Source organism: Schistocerca americana, chromosome 7, assembly GCF_021461395.2.
Source record: "Schistocerca americana isolate TAMUIC-IGC-003095 chromosome 7, iqSchAmer2.1, whole genome shotgun sequence".
In the NCBI taxonomy this organism is placed as follows: Eukaryota; Metazoa; Arthropoda; class Insecta; order Orthoptera; family Acrididae; genus Schistocerca; species Schistocerca americana.
The window spans coordinates 393,704,878-393,725,244 of record NC_060125.1 but is presented as its reverse complement, the minus strand read 5'-3'; the positions used below and the strand labels follow the sequence as shown (position 1 = coordinate 393,725,244).

The window sequence follows — 20,367 nt, the reverse complement described above, 5'->3', positions numbered from 1 at the left end:
TGCAGCATCTGATTCGCCAAATTCTTCCCACTAATGATTATGGTCATTCCTACTGGTGACATTTCCTCCCTCAACATAGCATATTTTCATATTTTACTTTCCACAAGTGAACCTCAACCTGATCAATCCCCATTTCCCCCGTTCCAATACACACATAGTACCCTACCTCATCCATTCCTTTTCTACCACTTCTTATGAGTTTGTGCAAATTTGTACGTACTTTCACACACTTTAACACATTCTTACATATTTGTGTGTATTTGTCTGTATTTGTGCATATTTTTACATATCTGTGTGTGTTTTTGCACATCTTTACATATTTTCATATGCGTTTTCTGTTATTCAGCACCCCTCACAACCAAAACCTTCATTTTCCCATTTCTATGTCATTCCCGTTTCCCCTATGCCATTCCTGTCACAATGGACCACTGCTCTATCTTTCTGCACCAGTTCAAAAAATATTCCTTTCAATGGTTAAAACCCACTCCTGCATCCTATTCCTGAAATGCTGACTAGACCATGGAATCCCCCTGCCCCCAACAGCCTAACCATTAAAATTCCTTTCTTTGGTTGGTTGGTTGATTCAGGGGAGGGAACCAAACAATGAGATCATTGGTCCCATCAGTTATGGAAGGATGTGGAAGGAAGCCAGCCATGCCGATTTCAAAGGAACCACCACCACATTTGCTTGAGGCGATTTAGGGAAATCACAGAAAACCTTAATCAGGATGGCTGGATGCAGGTTGGAACCATCACCCTTCCAAATGTGAGTCCAGTGTGCCAACCACTGTGCCACCTTGGTTGGTTTCCTTTCTCTGGATCCCACCCCTCCTCTCACAATGGCCTTCAACTTTTCAGATTCCGCCACTCCCTGGCTCCACGAACCTGGTACTGCAAAAACAAATCTCCATGGCACTGGCATCCCAGAACCACCACTGCTACCTCTGCAAGATACTGCTACTGTGCAATCCCTACTACATACTTCACATATCTGAAATTTAATCCCTTGCTCTCCAGCACCTGGAGGAGTATTCCAGGCACCACCTCCATAAGTTATCTAACCTGTTGACACCCTATGCCACCTTGGGGCACCACTATCCAATCCATATTCTACCCACAGTGCTTCTACTTGTCAACCCCACTCATAGCATACAGACCCTGCCCAACTAACCTTTTGAACTTGCCACACCCCTCAAAACTCCTTTACAACTCTTCATTAAGTTCAGAACCAAAACATTCCCAGAACACTGTTGTTAACCTTCCACCATAATCCTCAGCATTGCAGAAGTTTCAGTCCCATCCAAGGCTTCACCTTTAGCCCTAAACCCAAATTTAACCATGTTGGACTTGTCAAAGACCTACTCCCCTGACAATCCCTGCAATGGAAACACTTCTTTGCCACCAATCCCTCCAACCAAAGCTAACCTAATCCCAACACTGAACTCTGCCTCTACCAGTACATACCATCATCAAACTGTTATACTCCCCCTTTCCCACCTAATCACTCCCGGGAAACTTTCCAAGAATTTCTTACCTCCAACTTGGCCTCATTGTTCTTCCCCAGGTCTCTTCCAAGAATACCAACCTTTCAGTAGAAGAAAGGAAAACCATACATAACACAAAATAAATCCTGACTTAATCACCCTGCCTGCAGAGAAAGGTTCCACTAATGTCATTATGAATCGCAGTGACTACCTGGCAGAAGGCCAACACCAATTATCTGAGGCCTCAAGACCCCGCCATAGAGATCCATACCAGAAGTCCATCATAAGTCCATCATAACGCCAAATATCTGCTTAAAGTTGTAGGCCCATCCCAGAACCTCACCCAGGAATCAATTTCCCTCCACCCCCCTTGACACCTAGCACACCCGCCTTCTACATTCTCCCTAAACTCTACAAAACCCCAACAATCCTGAACGCTCCATTGTAGCTGGTTACTGTGCTTCCACTGAAAGAATTTCAGCCATCATTGACCAACACCTCCAACCTGCTACCCGTAACCTAGCCTCTCACGTTGAAGATACCAACCCCTTCCTTCACTGACTCTCCCCCATCCCCATCCCTTTACCTCCTAGATCCCTCCCTGGATCACTGTTGATGCTACTTCCCTGTACACCAACATTCCTCATGCCCATGGTCTTGTCATAACTGAATAATACCTTTACCAATGCACTTCAGACTCTAACACAGAACCTCTTTCTTCATATATCTTACTAACTTTATCCTTTCTCACAACTACGCCTCCTTCAAAGTGAAGGTATACAAACCAATCTGTGGCACAGCCATGGGCACCCACATGACAATCTCTTATACCAGCCTGTTATGGGCCATCTAGTGGAGACCTTCCCAGCCTCCCAAAACATCACACCCCAAGTCTGGTTAGGTTCACTGATGATATCTTAATGATCTGGACCCAGGGCCAAGATTCCCTATCCTCATTCCTTCACAACTTCAACACCTTATCTCCCATTTGCTTCACCTAATCCTCCTCAACTAAGTGTGCCACTTTCCTGGACATTGACCACATCCTCCTCCTTGATGGCTCCATTCACACCTCTGTCCACATTAAGTCCACTAACCACCAATGGTACCTGCGTTTAGACAGCTGTCATTCCTTCCACACCAAAAAATCCCTCCCATACAGTCTGGCCAAGTGAGGAAGGTGTATCTGCAGTGACAAGAACTTCCTTGCCTAGTATGCTGAAGGTCTCGCCAAGGTTTTCGCAGACAGGCACTATCCCCCAGTCCTAGTCTGCAAAAACATATCCCATGCCATATCCCCACACATTCCCAATCCTCCCACCATCCCCAAGAACCAGCCACAAAGGAGTGTCCCCTTCGTCACCCAGTACCACCCTGCACTGGAACAACTGAACCGTATCCTTTGTCAGGGCTTCGATTACCTGTCATCTTGCTCTGAAATGATGGACTTCCTACTCGAGAGCCTTCCCATCCCTCATAAAGTGGTGTTCCGTCACCCACCCAACCTCCACAACATTCTAGTTCATACCTATGCCACTCCCAATCCCAACTCCTTGCCACAGAGTCCACATCCCTGTGCAAGACTCAGGTGCAAGAACTGCCCAATTCACCACCCAGCACCTCGTCAGGGATGGGGCCACTTCTGAAAGCAGTCATGCCATTTACCAACTCTGCTGCAATCACTGCACTGTTCTTTATATTTGTATGGCTATCAAACAGCTGCCCAACAGGATGAAAGGCCACAGCCAAACTGTAGAAAGGAGCAAAGTGGATCACATTGTGGCACAAGATGCAACTGAAAATAACATGATTGATTTCAATGGCTGCTTTGAAACCCAGGCCATCTGGATGCTCCCCTCAACCACCAGCTTCTCTGAACTGCAAATATGTTAGTTATCCTTACAATACATTCTACATTCCCTACATTATTCTGGCCTCAACCTAAACTAAACTACTATTCCCAGACCCTCCATCCAACCCAACAGTTGCTGCCCCCCCTCTCCTCCCCATCCCAGCACATCCTCCTTATTCATGTATCCTCATCCTCACTGTGTGCGTCTCTGCCAACTCATCCGCCCATCTTTCCCCTTCCCTGCTCCTCTCCTTTTCCACACCCCTTTCCCCCACCCTCCGCAAGCCCCTGCCCTATGGCCTCCTGATGCTGCGTCTGGTGGCAGCCTTGTCATGCCTCCACTCTTCTCCCCCCTCCCCCACTCAGCTATCCCTTCCCCATTGTCACCCCTCCAGATTGCTGCTTTTGTTCAAAATGACACTTGCGTTCCAGTTCAAGCTGTCACATATGGCAGTCACATGTGCACGAGCTGGGCTTACTTCTGCAAATCAATATGTGTGTGTTTTCTTTTCTGAAGAAGGCTTTGGCTGAAAGCTAAATGTGTAACAGTCTTTTTATTGTGGCTTTCTGCAACTCAATGTGTCATCTTTACAGTGGTAGCAATATATCCCTTCCCTAATACCAATAAAATATAAAATTGTGAGACAATTGCTGGCAGTACTTACAATCAGGATGTGAAATTATTCATGCTGTTGATATAACTGTACAAATTGTCAAGAAACTATGTTGGCTTTTGGAACCATTAGTTTTTGAGGTACCAACATGACCGGGGGGGAGGGGGGAGTCATTACAGAATTTGTGCTAATGCAAAACAATATCAGTTTCAATCGCGAATATTTTGAAAAACTACACTGCCATACAAAAAGAATGAAGCACTTATAAGGGGAGGAGAAACTGAAATAAAACAGATTGAGAAGGTATGTGATGTTATTTCAATGGTTTCAAAATTGAGCCAAGTTTACAAAAAACTTGGCAGTATGAGCCTCCTTATTAAAACGATGTTGCATCCCTCTGGCCTGCATGTATGCACTGATCTGGTTAAGAGGGATGTCATAAATCCATTCTATCATTCAGGCAAGGTACCCCCCAACTTTTGTAATTGGTTCTTGATACCCTGGATTCTAGCACTGGGACAGAGAAGACATCTATTGGGGACAGATAAATCTTGCTGGCCATGAGAATACCTCAGCACCACATATACAGTTCACAGACATATGTGCCACTTGTGGATGAATTTTGTCCAACTGAAAAATTGTTCAGTAATACTATCACATGAAAAGTAACAAGAGTGGATGCAGGATGTCTGGATATATGTGACATACCCCTGGCCCATCAGGTTTCCCTCAATCACTACCAGCCATGACCTGAAGTCATACCCATTGGTTCCCCACACCATGACACTAGCATTCGAGAGGACGACGGTTCAATCCCACGTCCAGCCATCCTGATTTAGGTTTTCCATGATTTCCCTAAATCACTCCAGGCAAATGCCGGGATGGTTCCTCTGAAAGGGCACGGCCGACTTCCTTCCCCATCCTTCCCTAATCCGATGAGACCGATGACCACGCTGTCTGGTCTCCTTCCCCAAACCAACCAACCAACCATGACACTAGAAGTAACACTGATGCGCCTCTCCTAAATTTTGAAAGAATGGAACCTTTCCCCAGGTCGTCTTCATACTTGCCAACGACGGTCATCCCCGGTCATCCCGGATAGTGCAGAGCCATAATTCATCATTGAACACAACAGGAAGTCATTCATCTGGATTGCACGCTTCCATGTCACAGCACCACTCCAAATAAAGCTATTTGTGTTGTGGTGTTAACAGCAGCTTATGCATGCTGTGCTAATTCTTTAGCCCAGCTGTCGCCAGTACTGACCACAGGTGTGGATGACACAGAATGTTGCACGGAGTTCATTACTTGTTCTCACATGGGAGGCACAGATGTGAAGTCTCATGATGTCTGTGGTGCACAATATGACCATCCTCCCTTATTGTTGCCAGACATGAGCAACGAAAACATTGACGACGAGTATGCCTGGCCTCACTTTCTCATGCAGTCCAACATAAGGCCAATGCCACATCCTAATGCCCCAAAAATCTGAATAGTGCATGATCCAACCATCAGCTAAATGGAGACCCACAATAAGGCACCTTTAAAACTGTGCTGATAATAATTTATCACGTAAGTAGCATCTCTCCATCCTTCACAGTGATCACTCAACATCTGATGCTGTTCATGCCCCCTTACATACCTTACCAGGTATGGTAACTTCACTAAACAGAAAACAGTGACGCACATTTGTGGCCATCCTGCCTGTACAAAGAATTGCAGCTCTTAATCATTTCCATGCCCAATTTTTGTTTACATTAACATCTGAATATGGCTCCTTGTTGCTTCACCTTTTTGATAGGTATTGCATAAAACAATCTGTGATAAAAAGGTTTTACTTTGACTATTACTATAAATTTTAAAAGCTGGTCCTCACAGTTAGTGACAGTCATTGTTTATGTGTGACCTTTGGAAGTTATTGAGTACCTACAATAAGAGTTCAAACCAATTAAATTAATTTCCTTTGCTGTAAGATGAGTTCTTTAAATGCACATATCAAATTAAAAAAAAAAAAAAAGACATCACTTTGCTTTCTTGCAAAAAAGTTTACTGAATGTCCATGACACAAGAAATTATAAGAGTGAATTACTGTTACCCATTAAACCTTAGTTACATATTCCGACATTAGGACAAACCAGTTATCAGCGAGAGTTCCTATAGCATTGTAAATCTAGAAGGACAGAATATAATATTTAATTACGGATTAAAACATGTTCCTAATGCTATGGTCCTCAGGTAAAGACTTACCTTTTCTGCAGCAACAAGAAAATCAGCATGTGGTACTAGCAACAGTTCTGCATAAATACCATTTCGCAACAGAACAGAAAGGGTTTTTAAGGCTGCTAACTGTAGGAAAGCTATCTGTAGGCATAACTCTTCACATTCCATCAGCTTGGCACTTGCAGCCCTGTGGTCAAATAAGAATTAAGACATAAATATCACTCTCTACTTTGAAACTATATGAATTAATGCTTAAACTTCCTAATTCTTATCTTGTCTAAAGATTCAAATATAAGTGGAAGATAACTTCAAGAAAATCTAAAAATGCTGAGAAACTTACACTTAATAGTCATATACAGAATGGATCTGAGTCTAAATACTAGACTACACGGGATGAGATTCAGAGGTGGCAAAATTAATCACAATCCATATTATGTGGCAGAAATGTTGTTTCATCTTGATATTCTCACATATTCCTACAGCTTTTCCTTTCTATGATAATTTCAACAGTTTCCAATGACTGTACCTACAGTCTCAAAAGCTTAGCGATATTACAGTCATTAATACGTACCTAGCAGTCAAGTACCAATCATTATTGTTGTAGAAATAACCATTTCCTATTCATCAAGCTGTTGAAAAATACATATTTACAGTTATTATTATTTACTGCTTTATTATGCCTTGGCCAACTGAATTATCTTGAGAACCCTCCAGAGGACATCTTCAGGAGGAGGGGTGGGAAGGGGGGGAGGGGTGGGAGTTGCAGTATCAGTTCATGTAGAGAGGGATTTGCTTCTGACTGAAGAAAAATTTTGTAACAAGGTACTTCAGTATCAAAGCCTAATCATACATGTTTCTTATTCAAACATAGTTGGCCATTGTCAGCTTTGTCTTATTGTACACTAACACTACCATCACACTGGTGAGGGTCTGGCACACTCGCTCTTCAACACCAGAACTGTGCCCTGTGTGGATGCACAGTCAGCAGCAAGCTGCTGTGTACAATAAATGAAAGCCACCTCCACAGGTTTATTCAAGAAAAGCAATTAAATCACTGTAGAGTATCCCGAACAAGTTTTTTTAATAACTGTTACATTTCCAGCTGTGAAAACTTCCATTTCAAGAATACCCAACTTTATTTAAATACTCTCTCTCTCTCTCTCTCTCTCTCTCTCTCTCTCTCCTCTCTCTCCCCCTCCCTCTCTCCCAATTGTTTGGCCTGTAAAGCAAATTGCAGAATTAACAAGATTAGGTAGAAGTATAAGATTAAAGAGAAGAACAAAATTTACAATCATAAAGTTCATCATCTTTGTGGGTGTAGTATTGTACAACACACATCTATTTCCATTCTAGAGCAATTTAATTTGTTGGAAGAGTAATAAATCAAAGTTAAGTCCTCTTTAATATTTTATGTGGCCTAATACAACATACCACAGGAGAAGGAAAAGGGAAAGCTATGGGAAAAAAGGAAAAACAATGATGTTCAAATAACTATGAGGTATGTCACTGCAGTTACAGAGTATTAGCTATGATGAAAATGAAGATTTATCACGCAGTAGAGTGCTTTAACAGAGAGAGAGTGACGCAATCAGTGCTATGAAGATCATAAATAAAATATATTTATGAAGTGATAGGAATTTAAAAGAAATGACAGACAGGTGAAATGAAGCAACTACATGGATAATAAAATATTAAACATTTAACACAATACACTGATCACTTCATTTTGATCTCCCATTTATGGAAAAAGTAATATAAAAATGTGGGAATATAAGAGCAGAATGTAGCTTGAAACATTCCAAAATGTACTAACCTTGTTGCAGTCACGTCTTTGTTGTCACTGATAGGATCAGTAGGTTTAGCATTTGATTCTAATGAAAGAAGCTTTTCTGTGCTTCCTCTCCTTGTTACTTCTCCCATAATGCTTGACACCATTTCATTAGTAAGAGACTCAACAGTGCGCATGCGACTCCCAACATCAGTTTCACGGCTACTAGTGTGTGGTATGGAGTGTGATGAATGCCTTCGGAGCTTCCGTCCTTGCTGACTACCAGTCAATGAAACATGTTGCTGGATATTAAGAAGCTCCATTTCAGCAGATGTTAGGTCACAATGTGGAAAATGCAACTATGAGAGAAAAATAGACAAAGAAGTTACATGTAAGTTGTTAACATCAATAAAATACATGTTGGGCTTAAAATTTCACATTTATGTAGATGATGACTACACAAACATGCACGCATGTTAAAACACACACAAATTCAAATGCAGACATCGAAACACATTATTACTAAAATGTATAGGGCAATCCCTACTTAAAACATGATTTCTGTTTTTAAAATGCTCTGGTAGGCATTCTACAGTAACTTCCTTTTAGTATAGATCAGGGCTTCAAAGCAAATGCACTCTGTGAGCACACAATGAGTGCAGGCCTGCGAGCAGTGACTGCCGCATCCCCTCTGTTGTCACAGGAAACAGGGTCGGGAGCTGTGTGGAGACTTATATAAACAAGGAAACTGAACCTGAGGGAAATGCTTGGAAAAACATAGACTGCCTTTATATTCCGTGCAGCAATGCAGATCATTTACTTCAAGCTGCAGATCAGTGTGAATGGACCAGTGGAAGCCTTTTCTGTGTGTGAAATCTTATGGGACTTAACTGATAAGGTCATCAGTCCCTAAGCTTACACACTACTTAACTGAAATTACTCTAAGGACAAACACACACCCCCAAGCCCGAGGGAGGACTCGAACCTCCGCCGGGACCAGTCGCACAGTCCATGACTGCAGCGCCTTAGACCGCTCGGCTAATCCCGCTCGGCTAATCCCGCGTGACTGACCAGTGGAAGCTTTTCATTTTCCCATTCATCTGCACTATGAATCCTGATTATCCCCCAAAATGACTAGGGCTCCACCTGTAGAGACATAAACTAGCAAATTCCATGATTCATCTAAATTTTCTACATTTTTTTCGACAGTGCTAAGAATCTCACATGAAGCTCTTTGCTTCTGATATCTACACTTTCACACAACACCAAAGGATAAGCTACCCACTCTTTACAAATATTTTGCAAGCTGATGCTGAACATCATCTGCTGTAACCCGTGGGGGCTCCACAGTTGTCGTGTTTGATAACACCACCACACAAAACTCTTGTACCTGAGGTGGACATAAATGCTCAACTGCAGCTACCAAATATTCTTTTACTAAATCACCACCTGTGATAGGGTGCAAGGACTTTGCTAAAAGTAGTGCAAATTTGTAGCTCATCCAAATGGCATACTCGTTTTTTCTTCCTCTTCTTCAGCACCTTCAGAGACCTTCCTCTCGGGTTTTAAGACTTCCTGTACATCCTTAAGTACTCCACATTTTTCATCTCCATATTCTTTGATGAGGTAAGAGATGTACTGCCTTTGAAAATTGAATTTACTGTATGCACTCAGAGTCTTATGATATACTAAATAATTTGCATACCCATCTTTTTGAGTAAAAAGATAAGATTCCTCACACTGCAGATTGAAATGAAAAGACAATCTCAGTGTTACACAATGCCAACTGCCATTGCTCCTATTAGATGGCACCACTGTGAAAACATTCCTCACATACTCTGGCCCTGTTTGAGTTCATTTGTCCATGCAAGCTACTTATCATTTGGTGCCCTCTCCCCTTTCCCTTGTACACTTTCACCCATGTCGTGTTTTGCTACTAACTGTGATACGCACGAATGCAAAGCTTGTGCTTGGGCATCCCTGGCACCACTCTCAGCCTTGCTCCCCAGGCAGCAGCCTCTGTTGTTTGGACCGTAAACCATCCCTGCCTTATTTCACAGTTGTCACTCCTCCAATGTTGTCACAATGAAACAGTGTGTGCACATTTCCATCACTCCCCACCAGACTGCCACTGCTCTGTTCGCGAGTAAGAGCGTAAGGAGGCACTTCAGTGCTCAAGTTCAAAATCAGCCTGGCCTAGGTCATGTCATGACACTGTGACAAACATTGTTCAAGAAAATAAAGAATACTTGTGAATGTGAGTGAAATGGTTTCACCTTCCTGACAATCAGCATATGGATGCACTTTCTAAAAACGTACAAGGAAATCCGCACCATCTAACTGCTAGTGTTGCAGACCTAGAAAAGGCAAATTACTGTGGTTAGATGGAGTCAAAATGGAACACTGTTAAGAAAAGGCTCAATACTGGTAAACCCATTGTAATGGATAACTGGTTAAATGAGGTAGTCAAGAGGCTCAAACATAACTGCATATTTCTTCTCCATCCCCATACCCTGTCAGGTGAATGTTTTCAACTGATTATTAAGTGTGAAGTTCTCACCAAGTACACATCACTGTAATTGTGCTAATGCACAGCACCTTTGTATGGATTAAGTTCAGACTCTTATGACAGTTATGTGTATTCTAGATTTGGTTGTATTGTATTTGATAAAAATGTAGTTTTGGTCCACATTTATTGGATACCACAGCTTTTTTTTAGTCGTGGACCAGTTGGAGGTGTTTTGCTTTTCTCTGGCATGGATGCTTAGCTATTCAACCAGTTATGGGGTGGACATTTCAATAAGCTTTTGGCGATTGATGCTCCATATAATGCTGACAAAGAGAGACTAATGCAGTAGGTCATAGCATTTCCTTATCATATGTTGTAGACTGTGAAAAGTTGTTTGAACAAAAATATTTGTATCATGTGGAGAAGTATTGCAAGAAGGAAGTAGATGCTGTTCCTCCTATTATATTATTCAACGGCTCTTTTCACCTAATACTTCAAATCAAGCTTTTCATCTACATCTACATCTACATCACACTCTGCAAGCCACCTAATGGTGGTGGCAGAGGGGCCTTCTGGTGTCACTAACTAATCCCCTCTACCCTGTTCCACTCGTGAATGTCATGTGGGAAGAATGATTATCGGGAAGCCACAGCATGAGCTCTAATTTCTTGAATTTTTTTGTGGTGGTCATTTCCCAAGGTGTATGTGGGAGGAAGTAGTATGTTGTCTGTCTCTTCCTGGAAAGTGCTCTCCCAAAATTTCAATAATAAAAATGCAACTTTCTTGAAATTCCAATAGTAAATATGTAGCTTTATACAGACCACTATCACTTGCAGCTACATATACAGGTGTTTTTCTACTTTGATTCTAAATATTTGGGGATTGTCAGTTTCTTGCCACGTGTCTACTGGCAATGTATTATAGAGTTTTGGGTCACAATATAAAACTCCATTCCAAAGTCTACACAGGGATACCCAGACTATACAGAAATTATTTTTTACTTCTAGTATTACACTTGTGAATTGTATACTCCACCCTAAATGCACTTTCATTACTAAACAAATATCTAACAGTAACAATCTAATACAGGTATAACAAATATGACAATAAAACTACTGTGGATAGTACTGTAAAAGTCATTACAAAGTGAATCTCATGCTGTTGTGCCAGTTTGAATATGGCAACAAATATCATTATAGAAAAGGACCAAGTCAATAAAGCACTGTCATGGTATATTTCAGTTTCTGTTACTTCCATGTGTCCTTTCTCCTTTCATATTTATGATTGGTATGAAAACAAAGCACATTTTCAACAATGGCACAGCATGAGCAGGCGAGCACTTGTTCTGCCAACATTGCTCCTTTCCCCCATGGGAGTTTACGTGTTGGGTGAAGTTTACTTCCTCTGCTCCCGCCATATTGTGAAGTTAGTGACCAAGAAAGGTTTGAAATATAGTAGGTAAGGGAATATTTTAAAGGATTGGGTTAGATGTACAGAATTAATATAACTAGGGACAAAAACTAAATCTAAACAAACAACTACTTAGAAGTACAGATACAATTAGCTGGCAGAAATAATATAGCTACGGACAAAAGTTATTACCTCATCAGTCAGACCACTGAGTCGAGCAATCTCAAAAAATGTTGTAGATGAGATTCCTGTTATTCGATTTGCATTGAATGGTAAAGGTTCACATGGTTCTAGTGCAGTTAGCTGTGCATCACTGAAACCAAAAGAAATTACTCAGTATTACAGAATTTTCGCATAAAATGTAGACTACTGCCTTTGTAAGTTAATGAAGGGACACACAGTATGGTTTACTGCAAATGCAAAACCCAGACAGTGGTCTGTAGTCTTCGTCAGTAAAACTCAAGGAAGAGAGGCACTTAGAATGGATTAGTTAGTTCACAGGATTCACAAAAACAACAAGATACCATTGGCTCATTAATTACAATCAATACATACAGTTGTCTTCTTCTTGGCTAGTATTAGGGTACATAATATAATTCCTGAGCATGTAGGCATGAGTTTTCACAGTAGTACAAAATCTGATCTGTATTTTAATTGAGTTTGTGGTTGAACATATTATATCAGTTTCTTTGGTGCAAGATACTGGCACAACACGGACACAACCTTCTTCTTGAAACAAGTGGCTGGCACTTGGAAAAATAACTAAACAGTAGACTGAAACTAACAAAAAAATGGTAAAAAATTGATCTATTTATTTAGACGCTGGACAGTTAGTTTGTGACAGGCTTGCTTATTAGCTAAAAAGCCCAAAATTTTAAAAATCTAGTGTTGCTTTGGAGTGAAACTTGGAACAGTCAGCTTCTCAGATGTACAGAAGCAAGATTTTGACACTTTTGTGGGAAACAATGTGATCTGTATCTTTTGGTAGTCTCTGTTTTTACAAGGAGTTGTGATTCAGCCCAAGTGAATATTATATTCTGGTGGCAGGTCAATGTTAGGTTGTAGAGATAATAGATAGCTGGAGAATGTTTTTGGTTACATCCTTGGCACACCACCAAGCCTACATGGGCAATAGCAGTGGACATTCTTTTGACTTTTCAGAAAGCTACATTTGTCAATGCTGCCACAACTACAGACACTGCAAAGATCTTTGTCACATCAACTGTAAGCAGAATAGCTTGGCACAAATCAGTTTTGGGTGACTGGTCATCATGAAGGCATGATTTTGTGGTTCTGGTGGCTTAGTGACGAAGGATTCTGGAACTCTGTGTGGCATGTACAAGAAGGATTGAAGTTTTGTAGACCCACTGATACCCTCAAGTTTTTTTAAGGTAGAAAATCAGAGAGGAACACAGAAGTAGTGATAAGCAACAGATACTCAGTGAGAGGAGATTAGTCGAAAGAAACTATATATCTCAATGTCAGGAGGAAAATAAGAGGAAAAGAGAAGAGGGACAAACATGAAGCATGGTTAGAAATAAGCATGAATTAATGAAATGTACCATATGGTTCATTTTCAAGGTCAGAGACACACACTTAATCAAAATTGGGAAAAACATAATAAACCTTCACAACTTTCCACGGTGCATGAGCTTTCATGATCCACAATGTAGGATAGATGAAGCTTAGGACACTTAATAATAGCACTTGTTAAATTTCTGCAAGTGAAAGAAGCCTTGTTAATCAAGATAACCATTTTGAAATGGCGCACCCTTGGTTATCACAAATATTTGGCCATTTCTTCCTAATAGGCAGCAGTTTCTGAGATGTGGTTGTGGTCAGGCTTGAGAGCTCAGTTGTTTCCCTGCTTCTTTTTTCTGCATGCTCTAACATTACTTTCAACTTGTTAAATATTATAAAAATCATTATTTGACTTTATCAAGATATTTGTCTGTACATTCTAGGTGATTAAATTGGAACAGCAAACCAATGTCCAAATTTCATTGTATAGTAGTTAGCAAAATAATTAATTTTAAATATTTAGCTTTAAATGTTGAATAAATAGGTCTAGGGATTAGAGACACTAATTAATAACATGAAAAATCCAGGACAGAATAATGACAGTATTATGAAAAAGATATATTGCTACTCACCATATAGAAAAGAGATGGAGCTGCACACAAGCAAAACAAGAAGACTGCATCACATTTGAGCTTTCGGTCACAAGGACTTCTTCTAAGTTGAAAACACAAACACACATTCACACAAGAACAACATGCACACACATTAACATTGTCTCTGGTTTCGAAGGCCAGACTGCATGAAGCAACTGGGCCTGATGGGAAACCAGTCTGTGGCTGGTGGGGATAAGGACGACACTGGGACAGGGAGAGTGAGGGATAGCAGGGTAGGCCTGTGGAAGGTGTAGTGTTGCTTGTGGGAATCAGCAGAAATGTGGTGGGGACAGGGTAGGACTGCTAGATGCTGTCGGGTGGTTTGGTGGGTAGGGGGGGGGACAGAAAAAAAATAGAGCAGGGGAGAAAAAAAGAGAGACTAGTGGGTCTGTAGAGGTGGAGGGTGGAAGTGGGAGCAGGGTAGGGGATAAGTAGGTGAAGGACAGCAAAAGCTGGGGTCCACATGGGTTATAAGAATGTAGGATATCTTGGAGGAAGTGTTCCCACCTGTGCAATTCGGAAAAGCTAGTGTTGGTAGGAAGGATTCAGCAGGCTATCAAACAGTCATTAAAGTGAAGCAGGTAGTGTTAGACAGCATGTTTAGCAGCTGGGGGATCCAGTTGTCTGTTGGTTATTTTGTCAGTGGCTATTCATGCGGACAAACAGTTTGTTGGTCATGATTTTCATGTAGAAAGGATCACAATGGTTGCAACTTAGTTCATACATCACATGGCTGCTTTCACAGGTCTTTGATGGGGTAGGATTCTTGTGACTGGACTGGACTAGGTAATGGTGGGAGAACATTTGGGAGACATCTTGCACCTAGGTCTGTCGCAGGAATGAGAGCCATGAGACAAGGGGTTGGGAGCAGAGGTGAAGTAGGGATGGCCAGAGGTACTTTGCTGGTTTGGTGGGTGATGGAATACCACTGTGGAAGGGGTGGGAAGAACAGTGGATAGGATATTCCTCATTTCAGACCATGATAAGACATAGTCTAAACCCTGGCATAGAATGAGATTCAGTTGCTCCAGTTTTAGGTGGTACTGAGTCATGGGGACAGTGCTCCTTTGGGCCACATGGTGGAAATAAAGGGAGATGGTAGGTGCCTGGAGAGATAAGGCATGGGAGGTCTGTTTCTGGGCAATGTTGGGAGAGAATTTAGGGCTGTGAAGATATCAGTAAGATCCTTTGTATATTTGGAGAGGTACTACTCGTCACTATAGATGCAACGGCTACAGATGTCTAGGCTGTATGGAAGGAACTTCTTGGGGTATAGAATGGGTGACAGCTGTCAAAGTGGAGGTATTGCTGGTCATTGGTACTAACGTAGCAATCACTGAGGTGGGGGTCAACATCAAGGGAGGTGGCTTGCTGGGTTGAGGAGGACCAGGTAAAGCAAATGAGGCAGACAGTGTTGTGGTTCTGGAGGAAAGTAGAAAGGGTGCCCTCACACTCAAACAAGATCATGAAGATGTCATCTATGAATTTGAAGCAAGTGAAAGGTTTGGGATTCTGGGTGATTAGTAAGCATCCCTCTAGATAGCCCTGAACAGGCTGGCACAGGTTAGTGTCAAAGACTATGCCATCTGGATACTTTCTACCAACATCACCTTTTTGTTTGTGGACCAAGTCATCTGCAAGTAGGAAACAGAACTTAAAAACCAGAACAAGTGGGAACCTGTACAACTTGGAAGACCTAAAAATGCCATCCAAATTTCTTTCCAAACTTTTTCAGATGACCCGGCAAGACAACTGCAATTAAACAGAAAGGAACTCTCAAGGAACACAATGAAAGAGTTGGCCTCCAAATAGCCTTCCAAAAAACCAAGTACATCTGCTCAAAACATCCTAATCAAAAACTTATCACAAAATATGGACAAAAATAGAGTTCCTTACTTCAAGTATTTAGACGAACTCCTTGAATTGACGGGGATAGAAAATTAGCACAGAAAATTCATATCCAAAAAGTTAGGTGAGCCTATGATAAAATCTTTAACCTCTACAGCAAAAAATGTACATTTACACACACGAAAATCTGGCATTATGATACAGTAATGTAGACTGAAGTCTTGTGTGCTTGTGAAATGCTTATATTCTACAGAGAAGATGATCTGGAAGATGCCCTAAAAGAAGAACGCAAAACTCTAAGAAAGATATTCAGTCCAAAAAGGACAGGATATGGATACAGCTCAGGTGATTTAAATCAAATAAAAACATTTTAAAATAGCATGCAGCTAGCCTCGCTTCTGCATTTCTGGGGTTCCCACACCTGTCCCGGCCTGTAACTGATGTAATGGGTTTGCTGGTTCCCATCTTTGCAGGTAAGTGAGGCCTAAATGTCCCCACAGTCATACAAAATTTAACAGATCTAGAGAAATTGTCTGCATGGAGTAACAAAGTGTTTTCAGGAGTCGCCAACCTTACGCTGCAAGCATTGGCACACTCTAATGTAAATTATGCAGAAAGGCTCACAAATACCAAGCCCTTTGACATTTTTGAAAAGAGCTAGTGGATAGATAAGGAGATAAGCAAAGAGTTAGCTACTATAGGGACCAATGTTCCACCCTATCCCAAAATTACAGAGAGGTTTTCCGAGCACTTTGCTGTAAGAATAAGAGCTGTGTAATGTCATTCATATGTACAAGGGGAAAATGACTAAGGAAATAAAGTGCAAGTCGGTGAAGCAGAAGCTCACTGTGTAAATGCATTTGTCCACAGGATTCACCAACAGGTAAGTACTGAGGTGAAGTGTGCTTCGATGAGCACGCTAAGTGAGGCCTTGCATCTCACTTATCTATGTAATGGGTCTCAGGAATTCATCAAATCTTCCTCCAGGGTAAACCCCACTAATCTGTATTCACTGGCACAATGCACTGCAGTCATTGCAAACACCCAAGTCACATGGCTTTGGCACCAGAATGCGCCTTCTTGTAGAAAGACCAGATAGGAGACAACAAACTGTCAGTCTTACAGCATCTCTCAGACAACCAAATACACTATGGAAGTACTCAAAGGAACGCAAATACAGGGAATGGGTACAGGAGCAGTTCTGCCACCCCCCCCCCCCCCCCCCCAATCTACCCTTCCTCAAAGTGAATCCAGTAAGAGAGGTAGAGAGGTAGGACTTGATCAGGTGGCAAACATAACTTTGCAAGGTAAAACCAACAGTAGACATTCTACCTATATCACTGATACAGGCACACCAGTAGGTGTTTTGTTTGTGAAACTTACTCACAGTCGAGAATTAAAACCACCACATTGTAGACTGAGTGGATTAGTAAAAAAAGGTAATTTACCCGATAGGTTTACAGGATGTGGAACTGGAAATGGATGGAAACTACTGTCACAAACTGTAAATTTGTAAACTCACACAGGATTGTTTTCTTTAATTAAAACCTATTATTCTGTACTTATAAATTGCTTACTTTTGTGACTTTCAAGCAATAGTCTTTTATACTTGCTTCTTTAGCCATTTGACAATGATTTATTGTTATGAGTCATTTTTATCATATTTCTAGGTAGTTTGTCCAAACTTAATTAAATTTCTAGGTAGTTCGTCCGAACTTAATTAACTTTCTTTTGCAATCACATAAATTTGGGTGTAGGTTACCAGCCTGCAGGTGTTTACTATAAATGATTTATTATTTGTTTAAAATGCATCAATGTCATGAGAAGCATCATGTTCTGCAGTTGTCATTTCATACTTTTGTTACTTACATTTATTTAATTTTATACATCATTCTCATTGATGCTCATAAAAATTTAACCAAGTAGCTGACTTGGTGGCTTCTGCACATTAATATGTTTTCAGCTTTTTAACTTTTATTTGGTCAATTAAGTAGTTACTATGGTACTTTATATAATCGGTGGTGGTATCAAACTGAAAATAAATTTAAGTTACGCTGTTTCCATCCTCCATGATTACACCTAAGGCCAACTTTACTGTTCCAAAATTATGTTCTGTGATTTTGATCTGCCTTATCATCAGGTCACCAACCAATTGGTACACCCTGGTGGTTACCTGGTCACCGTGAGGATGCTGCACACTGTGGTGCTCATGTCAGTATAAAAAGAATGACACAGTTTGACAGGAATGCCTTTCAATGATACACAGTCCCTATTTTATTACAAATCACATCGGATATGTTACCTCCTCTAATAACGCTAGAAATCAATAATGCACTTCCTTTAGTAACTTAAAAAAAGACCTGTAAACATTTATTGATTATTTTTACATTATATCCTAATCCTTGTCCTATGAGTGTTTCAGTTGCTTGTACTCCTGAAACCTGTCTCTGAAATCAGTTTCGGCTAACTTTGTAATGCCGCTGCCATCACAATCCTGTGTCGACAACTACAGTCACCTCTTAGTGACATAACAATTATACTCACATTCCAAGATTTGAATTGTTAAACAAAAATTAAAACTTGTCACACATTACGTATAGGGCCCCACTGTGATTGTAGAGTTCACCTGTGATGAACTCTTTCAGAGAGAGGGGAGGAGATGTACAAAATACCACTATGTTCCAAACATAATCTTTACTATTGAAATTTTACAAAGAGGCCACCTTTTTTGTCCACTGCCTTTCAGCTGATGTGACAGCAACAAACTGGTTCATGCCGGTATAGGTCCAATTGTTATCAGCAAAGAAGATTTGCCAGTAAAATCACATTACAGGATCGCTTTATTTGTGAGGTTTGGGCCTCTCAGAGCTGCGACTGAAAAATATCTCTCTCTTCTGTTCCAAGCCAAAAAGCTACAGCAGTTGCTGAATAGCTTAGTTCCTTTATCTTTGAATTTTCCCTTTTCCTGTGAGATGGGTCTGGAGCTGCTGGAGTTATCCCCTCCGACCTCCTGGCAATCCTTACCATGTAACCCAAAAGGGTAAATAAACCAATATGGATTCTTTTTCTAAACTTCAGTACCATATATTAATTACAAGCCCACACAGCCTTCCAATCTTGACTACACCCTGTGGAGATGTACAATTGATCCAACGGCAACAGGTGACGTGGCAGATTTAAGGACTGCCACAGACATCTCAGTCTCACTTCTCTCAGCTCACTGATATGTACTAAATGCTCTTCAGTGGACTTATTTACATTGACCTAGTGGTAACTGGCTATTTTCTGGACACTGTTTTGGACTTCATTATTCCCTGCCATCAACATTTGGCTTGCGAAGGATATAATTTGGTGCTATTTCTACTCTTCCTGCGAGGGTTCACAAGAAACTAGTTTGTGGTCAAGAGCTTCTCATTCGGACAAACTTAGCGCTTTCCAGCACAGAAGTTTGAATTTTTTAGTAAAGCTCCACAGTACTTTAATGGACAAGATGAATCCATCTCCACAAATTCTTTGTCCCTTGTTAGTTCAAGAAGAGTCAAGATCTATTATGTTCTGTGATTTGTGTGTACCTGGTGTTCAATAAAACCTAAGTTGTTCAACAACCAGTCTTACAACAGCTTTCTCACTACTGCAGCTCTAAGCACACTGACCAAATCAGTGAGTTCGTATAACAACTGCTACATGCCTTTTCACTACTTCTTATGCTATCTGAAATGGAGGTTGATTTCTGGTTAGCTCTCAGATAAGACTATAGTCATATAACACTTTCACTCAAACACAATTAAAAAATGTAAGCCCCATATCTACATCTACAAAAAAAAAGAAACAATGGAAAATCCAGGATGGAATATAACAATACCAGAGAAGGAAAGTTGCTACTCACCATATAGTGGAGATGCTGAGTCAAGATAGGCACAATAAAAAGATTCCCACAATTATAGCTTTCAGCCATTAAGGCCTTTGTCAGCAGTGGACACACACACTCATGCAAACGCAACATGCACACACGTCTACAGTCTCAGAGAGCTGGCTGTGTGTGTGTGTGTGTGTGTGTGTGTGTGTGTGTGTGTGTGTGTGTGTACTGCTGACAAAGGCCTTCACGGCCAAAAGCTATAATTGTGTGAAGCCTTTTGTTGTGCCTATCGCGACTCAGCATCTCCACTATATGGTGAGAAGCAACTTTCCTTCTCTACAACAAATGAGTATTACTGAAAACACAGTTTTCAAAATCTTTTTTCTAATTCTCAGATTGAAAAAGGGGAAAATACCTTATACTGCCCTCAGAATCTTCCCACTGAACCTTCACTGATGCAAGTCCTTTCTTCAAGGTTCCTAGAATGATGGCTCGTCTGCCAGTTGGTTTGTGAATGCACTGTCCTCCCACTCGCAATCCGCTGTCCACACCACCAATCACAGCCATTGCTGGCCAAACCTGAAATAACATTTTCAAACTCCTGAATAGAAACATCACAAAGTAATACACAT

At 41.0% G+C, this 20,367-nt stretch overlaps 1 protein-coding gene across 1 annotated transcript in view; it reads right to left on the bottom strand.

Moving 5' to 3' along the window:
* LOC124621816 (probable E3 ubiquitin-protein ligase HERC1) overlaps window positions 1-20,367 on the bottom strand; it is a 766,600-nt gene that overhangs the window by 382,595 nt on the left and 363,638 nt on the right. Inside the window, exons 33-36 of the mRNA XM_047147255.1 lie at window positions 20,151-20,314; window positions 12,050-12,170; window positions 7,984-8,297; window positions 6,198-6,357 (exon numbers count right to left, since the gene is read on the bottom strand). Coding sequence (XP_047003211.1) covers window positions 6,198-6,357; window positions 7,984-8,297; window positions 12,050-12,170; window positions 20,151-20,314 — 759 coding nt within the window. The remainder of the gene's footprint in view (window positions 1-6,197; window positions 6,358-7,983; window positions 8,298-12,049; window positions 12,171-20,150; window positions 20,315-20,367) is intronic.